The following is an 8,418-nucleotide window of genomic DNA, read 5'->3' as shown; positions in this document are numbered from 1 at the left end:
ATGAAATAATAATTTATTATGACTCAACAAGCTAAAAAAATCTCAATATGGTAACCATGATTACATGTATTTATCTAGATGCTAATGAATTTTCTGAGCTTGAAAAAGAGGTAGAGTTATCACTATGGTGATCCTGAGTGTTGCTTTGATCACCATGGTTACGCTCATTGACAGAATGACTATGTTCATCTTCCGAGTATAGTGAAAAAGAGTTAGTTTCCACTGAAGATGTCGTGCTTGTACTGTCAAAAGATCTACTGACTAAAGTTGGACTAGACAACATGGGCAAAGATGACAGAGACATGTCAGGCAAGAAAGGCAACGACTGCTTACTACAAAACCTATCATTAGATAGGTCAGGTGACAGATCATCTTGTTTAGCTCTATAATCAATCAAAAGTTTGTTGATGTCGTAATCATCGAGAATTTTCATCAGTTTGACTGCTCCATGAGATATGGCTTCCGTACACGACTTGAGTCTTTCTCTATGATGACTGGTAATCATGTCATATGTTAGATCCCGCACAGTTTTACAAAGCTGTATAGAGGCAGATACCACACTCATACAGGATCCTAAAATTAAAAATAAATTTATTGGTCCGACAGTTTTACAGTGCTGTATGGACAATAATGGAGACAGATATCTTAGTAATACAACAGGAACTTAACATGTCATTTATAAATTTTTTTGTCAAATAACTGAATTTGCACAGGAACCCAAAACACATTCATTTAAATTTAATTATTTGTCAGATAGCATGGATAGTTAACAGTTTTACATGTTGCTATAAAATGTACAGTGTACCTATAATAAACATGATAAATCCTGATATCTCACTCATTAAAGTGCAGCTCAATTTCCCCACATTTATATACTTGTACAATGTATCTATCAGCATGGTGAGTTTTCAGATTTTTAATAGGATTTTTTCAGGAGACTAAAGGCCACACAAAGATCTGTGGCAATGTAATTAATATAATGACTCTGATATATACCATCAATCACTCTGTCACATGTATGTCTGTTTTACATGATACGGCATACTTTTTTAAAATTACCTAAAATTCTTTTTTGAACATCTTTAGATTGATCTGTTAATGTTCCTTCACAGCCATTAAAGTCTTTCTCTGTAGCAAATGAAACAAGTGCTTGAGATGATGCTATAACAGGTTCACAGAAAACCATCACTCTGGAATGCTGGGTAATGTTGGGATTGGATTTGTATGATTTGATGCTGGCTATGAGACATCCCGCTGCACAAGTTACACTTTTGACACTAAGTTTAAATTGATCTTGTAGACCCTCATCTTTTACATTTTGTCCTGCAGTTCGACAAATGTCAGTGATCACAGCAATATGCTTGGATATATTAGAACACAGATCTATGATAATTTGTGGAGAAAGTTCGTCAATACGTGTTCGTTTCAATCGGAAACAACTTAGTTTGATTTCCAGCCCTGAGTAACAAACGGAATATTTATCTATTAATCCTGTTTCTGCCAGTTTACACGTCGCAAAGTTTACAGTAATAAGATAACAGGCATGGCAAATTATTTCCATAAATTTAATAAGTACAGAAGATAGTTCTTCAACTGAGTCACAAATTTCAACCCATTTTGCTGATATCATGTGAACGTTGGAGACCAAAGTTTGTGATAAGTCCTTAATTGATCTAAGTGTTGAAGTAATAGAGTCGTGCAGCTTTTCTGATGGTAGAAATCTTATGGTTTCTGTAAGCACTGGTCGAACACAACATGACAACAGTAACAGCTCAGCAACACTTTGGATTTTAGTGGTGCATGATTCACAGATTGCTGCTAAAGTTCTTGAGCTGCTTGCATTCATTGCATTATGTATTGTTTCTTTTATTGTGCTTTACACTCAAAATACTACAATACTATTGTAAATATCAATAATAAAGATTCAGGCTGCATCTCTATTGTTCATGTTTGCTATGCATACGGAACACATAAAAATATGCTAAAACTCGACATTTTGTATTTTTTCATAATAAGATGACAAAGGAAGCCAGATTTTCATTGTACTTGAAGTAGGCATCCTTTCAGTCAGATTCAAACTAAATCCTCTTTTGGTGGCGTGGGCGTGGTCATATTAGAAGCAGGAAGCGGTAAAGGTTTTAAATCGCGTGATAGACGTGATTTGACGGTTTACAACGTAAAATCGCCGAAAAAAATAGTTTTATTTATATGTTCAAGAAAACATAGGTTTTTAAGTGAACAATTATCTAAACTGAAATGTAAGTCATATTTTGATTATAAAATGTGCAATAAAATTTCATGTCAGTAATAAAAAAGGATATTTAATATCGCGTAGTAATTAGGATGAATCACGTGTTTCCGTCATGCTCGAAGAAAATCAACTTCCGGCTACACAGAAAATTGTAGATTTTGGACTTAATTTGTTAAAATAAGACCATTTCTACATGATTTAAAGTCAAATACACCGACAAGTTATCCTAGAAGTCACTGAGGTTCGTTTACAATCCATAATTTGGCAGCGGAAGTCATATTTCAGACGTCCTTTTCCGCTTTTCTGTACAACTTCCGCTTGTCCTTGTTGACAAAGCAGTTGCGCTTGTTTGTCCAACGGGACAAGAAGTGTCGCTTTTTCTCGATTTGGTCAAACAACATGTATACATTCCATTTTCTCTGAATAAAGAAATGCTTTTTTTGGGAGATGACATCTTATTTAAGGTTCAGCATTACTTTTGTGGCTCTCCCACACTGGCACAGTCAATATCATCATCTTTAGTCGTAGACGACTGTTGTTGTTTCCAATTATGTAAATCAATTGTATCTGATTTATGCCCTTTATGGGCCCTGTAATTTGGGAAATAAAAATATGCCTGCTATTCTATTGACCAGGAGTGGGGTGCCACTCTCCACACAGGTTTTATATGTACAAAACTATCCAATACCTTGAATACACATGATACCGCAGTCCCACTAGGCCATGATCGCACTACAATCTGTGAAAAAAATGCAAATTTTGATGATTGTAGTACCATCATATAGATCGCAGTAAGGTCGTATCACGGTCGTGGTGAGGTCTTCAAGATCGTGATGAGTGTGGCCAACTTTGAACATGTTCAAACAATCGTGGTGCGGTTGTGGCAAAATAAGGTCGTAGTAGAAGCGTAGTGAGAGCGCACTAAGATCGCAAAGGTCGCTGTACCGTTGTAGCGAAAGCGTGATTCTATTCGGAGAGACTGCGCTACCATCTCACAGCGACGTTATTACAACCTCACTACCCCAACCATGTTCTCACCGCGAACCAACTACGCTTCCACTACAACTATACCACGTTGTTCACGACCATACTACGATTCCAGCATGCTCTTGTCATCCTCATCATCCTCTTCTTACGACCTGACTACGTTCATACTACAACCATCATTCTCATTGACATTTTTACATAAAATATATAAAAATGCTCCCTAAAGTTTGTTTGTTTGTATGTAATTATCCATTTGCTCTAACGGTTCAACCATGCTTCTCGTTTAATATTGATAAGAACGTTGGTTTTCCCGTTTAAATGGTTTTACACTATAGGTTTTTGGGTCCTTTATAGTTTGCTGTTCGGTGTGAGCCAAGACTCCCTTTTGAAGGCCGTACATGTACCTTGGCCTATAATAATTTATTTTTATAAATTGTTACTTGGATGGAGAGTTGTCTTATTGGCACTCATACCACATCTTCCTATATCTATCGACACATCTGTGTCATCTCTGTTATCGTTCACTAAAATATCGGCGTCATTTAAGCTTTACAGACCAGCTATAGATTGTAATTTAGGTTGGATTGGTCGGTCCGACATCTCTGCTTGATCATGATTCGTTATTATCAGAGCTCCTTTGGCCTCTACATCTGATCAAACCCCTACCACCACGCACATGAGTTCTAATAGATTTTGGTGGCATGATTGTATTGTTTCTAAGAAATCTGGGTAGTAATCAGAAATAGAAGGAATGACACTGTAATGACTGTATTGATATTTATGTTCTTCTTCGCTGTACTCATACGAACATAAAAATTGTCTTAATTATATATAAATAAAACAAAAAGCAATTTGGGATGAGAAATTGTACTGATCAGTTTAATATATAATAGAAATAAATTGTGACAACTCTGGTCATGTAAGTCGTGGTCTCTGGATCTCCGAATAATGGTAGGAAATCTACAAGTATAAAAATGTTACATCAGAAACAGAAATAACTGCAATTACATATCATCAATGCAAAATATACGTGTCGATCTGATCAGTAAATTTTTCTCGACAAGAGAAAAGGCGCGAAATCCAGATATATATGTGTGAAAACCGAATTACTGCGGATATAAGCGAATGCGAATATTTATACGCCAAATTAAGAAATGAATTTATGTTCTTCTTCGCTGTACTCATACGAACATAAAAATTGTCTTAATTATATATAAATAAAACAAAAAGCAATTTGGGATGAGAAATTGTACTGATCAGTTTCGACAAAAACAAAGGAAGGAAGGATGTTCTAATCACATAATTATAATCCCAAATTTTGAGAAATTTTAAGTCTATTTTCTAACTTTTCTTTTATGTAGCCATCTTTAGCCTTGTCTGTCTTCCATCTACCGTGAGCTTTCAAAAGCCTGTCGGGAACAGAATTACTAGCAGCTGCTGTAACGCCCCCGCTCCTTAGACTATGTAAGCCAAATAAAGAACTATTCAGGCCTATTTCAGAAATCGCGTTTAAAATAATTTCCCTAGTTCGAGTGTAAGAAAGCGGCCTATTCGTGCAAGCTAGTTTATGCTTATCAATAGATTTGAAGTATGAAAGAGCTCTGAAGATGTAATCCTCACTCCCAACTGGCAAACTTGCAACGCGAAAATATTTCTGTAGCATAGCAACTGGACAAAGGTCTGTACCAGTTCTAGAAATCAAAATAGTGTTACCCTGTCGATATCTATCAGTCTTACTTTTTTGAATGTTTATTTGTAGATGAGAATCGTTGAACGTTAAATCAGAAGATCGGATGTGTGCTAACTCATCGTATCTTAAAAACCCGGAAAACCCTAACAACATCATAGCACAGATTCTCAACCCTGGCAGATTGTCATTTTTGTCGAATTTTGCAATAATACTCTTCAAAATCGTAGGGGTGATGGGTTCTTTCCTTTTCAAAGGTTTAGATAACAATCTTATACCACCTTCTAATACCATGTCTAGTAATTTGTCATTTAATATACTGTCATATAAATTCAGATCATGTTCCCACTTAATTGAATAGTATGCTGCGTTTAAAACGGCAGTGGAAACTCCAGATTGTATCAAATAGTTAAGATAAAGAGCAACTGTACACACAGTGGTAGGCAAAAACGGTAGATTGTACTTTAAGCACCAGTATTTGAATCTTTTGAAATATCCTTTATATTTCTTCAAAGTATTTTCGCTTTTTGAAGCAGTTACTACTGAACACAAAGAAACTGTTAGAGCTTTCAAGTCAGGATTAGAAAAATGCCTTAAGGATTCCCAATGTGAATGTTTGAATCTAAACTGAAAAATAAATTTAAATGAAATTAATTTGATTTAAAAAATCATATAGCGAAGCACTTTATGTAAAAGAATTTATTCAAAATACTCTCAATTTGATTTACAAGTATACAATTAACGGGTTAAATGTATTAATATGAATTAGAAAATCATTACATTAAATGGCATTTTGAGAGTACCAAAATGAAATTATCTCCTTTGTAAAATTCAACAATGCATGATAAAATATCTTGACGTCCGAAGGGGACATAACTCATGCATACTAGAGGCCCAAGCTGGACTTATCTCGAACACAATAAAACAGAATAATGCTCAAACGAGACTTTGATGTATACGTGCTAGATGCCCAATCGGGACTTATCTCTCCAAAATAAAACAATACAATGCCCAAACGGGACTTATGTTAATGTGATAGAGGGCCCAAACGGGACTTATGTTAATGTGATAGAGGGCCCAAACGGGACTTATCTCTCCATTAAAGAACAAATAAAGAATAAATCAATATAATGCCCAAGACGGGACTCATATAAGCACACGAGAGAGCCCAATCGGGACTTATCTCTGACATAGAATAAAATATAATAAATGAACCTAAGTTATGCCCAAACGGGACTTTGGTAAGTGCAAACGACGGTATAAACGATTCCATACCTTATAAAATGCGTATTTAATGCATAACTCCAATTTTAAGTATGCTCAACAAATGCGTGTCGCAAAATAATTTTTAAATACTACTATGCCAAAACAGGATTGGTCTGAAACTACTAGTATAACACCCGACAAAAAATACAAATAAAACTAATAAAAAATAAATAAATATTTAAATGGATATTGAGTGATATACTTACGGATTTAACTACAATCAATCTTTAAAACAAGAACGTTGAAAGTTAATGGAGAATGAATGAAAATGCTATTTTTATCCGAACCTTGGCAAAAAAATCCAGATGGTTTAACGTACTCTACAAAATCCTTTACAAAAGATTTGTATTGGTTGTTCGATGATGACCACAATAAAGGCCAAAAACATGACGAGGTCCATTTCGGAACAACGATAGTACCCTTTCCTTTACAAATTAACATATGATTTAATGCTCTACCAACAAGGTGAACAGGGGGAACTAACCAACAGTTATAAGTATTCCACTAAAACCCGAAAGCATCAACACCACTAGTATCTGGACACCAATACGCCGAAAAGAAAATCGGTAATTTGTGATTGTTATAGTCGGCAAAAACATCACAATCGAACGGACCCCATAAAGAATTAAAATACTTGAAATACACATCATTTACATACCAGTCATTAAAGTCAAATAGTTTACTGTAAAAATCTGCAGTAGTGTTAAGCTCACGGGGAACCCATTCTACTTCAAGGGATATGCAATTACGAATACATAGATTAAAAATTTTCAAAGCGATGTCTTGTAATTCTGATCTCATGCTCCCAGCCTGCACAATTTTAACTACATTTTGATTGTCCGTATAAATTTTCACCAAACGATTTTGAAAATCGGGCAATAAGGAAAATAGGGTTATAAATACTGCTGAAAGTTCTCTGAATGTAGAGCTTTTCTTTGCCTCGTCGGGAGTCGACATTTTATGTACAATTTTATTTGACGTTTCAACAGCAAACCCCGCACAAGCGAAACCACTTGCATCAGTAAAGACAATTCTATCTGGCAAAAATGAAACGGGTAAGAGAGATTTCCTGGGAAGTGATGTGCAGTTATTCTTCCAAAAGTTTAATTCAAAAATAGCTTCGTCGGTTAACTGAATGTGAAAATCCCAATAATCGCTAGCGGCGATAAGAATGAGCATATTCCTAGACATTATTCTGCAAATGTTTCCAAAACTGGGAATAAATGAAATAATCTTGCCAGTAACTCGTGCTAATTGTCTAGCAGTTATATTATTGATATTGCTAAAGATATCGTCTATAGTAGATTTAAAACGCTCAATCTTATCTTCAGGTAACTCTAAATTAAAAGTGTCCAAATGCCAACGGAACCCAAGCCAAGTTAAAACTTTTGTGGGGTCCCAAATACTTTTTTCATGATTCAGGAAAAAACCTGCTGACAATAAATCATGCTTTACGACCTTAGAAAGCTTCACACAATCCTCAAAAGAGGACTCAATCCCCCAACCGTCATCTAAATATATGATCATACGATAACCTTGTGATCTCCAGTGCTTAACTAGTGGCCTCAACACTTTAGAAAACACGTGACCAGCTGTAGACAAACCAAACGGTAAACATCTAAAAACGAAATAACGGGGGCCAGTTGGGAAAATCCAACAAAAACCTAAAAACTTTTGATGATCTTCGTGTATATTAATGTGATGATAACCACTCTTTAAATCAAATTTTATCAGAAATCCTGGATTTGATACGAATTGCAAAGCCTCAGTAACACCTTCGTATTTGAATTTTCTTTTTTCGTTAAACTTATTAACGTGCCTCAAGTCCAAAATCAATCTCTTTTTACCTGAGCCGTTAACTGACACCGATAACGGATTAACGATAAAAGGAATGTGATCTTTCACCTCACGAATCACACCTGTTGACAATAATTCTATAATTGATGACTCAACAAAAGATGTGTGTTTTACGGCTGAACTGTTGTTCTTTAAAAAAGCTGACGGTGGCAATTTGTAAAAAGGTATAAGGTATCCAAATTCGACAACATTAAGAACAAAATTATTAGCATTTAAAGTATATTTCCAAAAATCTAAATTTCTCCGTAAATTATCTACTCTAAAAGAGCTGGCTGAGGAGCACTCAAATTCAAAATCTTGATCGTGACTTATAAAAGGAGATAAATTGTACTTAACTGTTTCATCACTTTGCTCCTGAAGAGCCACTGGT

The 8,418-nt window shown here is 35.2% G+C and overlaps 2 protein-coding genes across 7 annotated transcripts in view; one reads left to right on the top strand and one right to left on the bottom strand.

Moving 5' to 3' along the window:
• Positions 1-2,356, bottom strand: LOC139496465 (talin rod domain-containing protein 1-like). The gene is made up of 2 exons (XM_071285086.1): positions 1,060-2,356; positions 1-573 (listed from the first exon to the last, which is right to left on the bottom strand). The coding sequence occupies exons 1-2, from the start codon at positions 1,844-1,846 to the stop codon at positions 71-73; spliced, it is 1,290 nt and encodes a 429-aa protein (XP_071141187.1). The 5' UTR covers positions 1,847-2,356; the 3' UTR covers positions 1-70.
• A 4-nt stretch (positions 2,357-2,360) lies between these two features.
• Positions 2,361-8,418, top strand: part of LOC139496463 (GA-binding protein subunit beta-1-like) — a 36,929-nt gene continuing 30,871 nt past the window's right edge. For 5 of the 6 annotated variants that reach the window (XR_011657667.1, XR_011657666.1, XR_011657668.1 and 2 more), the window contains exon 1: positions 2,361-2,492. The gene's annotated coding sequence lies outside the window, so the exon portion shown is untranslated. Of the gene's footprint in view, positions 2,493-2,583; positions 2,716-8,418 lie in introns of those variants that run through there. The other variant, XM_071285084.1, reaches the window with a different exon arrangement.

This window comes from Mytilus edulis, chromosome 11 (genome assembly GCF_963676685.1).
Source record: "Mytilus edulis chromosome 11, xbMytEdul2.2, whole genome shotgun sequence".
NCBI lineage: Eukaryota > Metazoa > Mollusca > Bivalvia > Mytilida > Mytilidae > Mytilus > Mytilus edulis.
The sequence above is the reverse complement of the archived record's forward strand: the minus strand, read 5'-3'. Positions and strand labels throughout refer to the sequence as shown.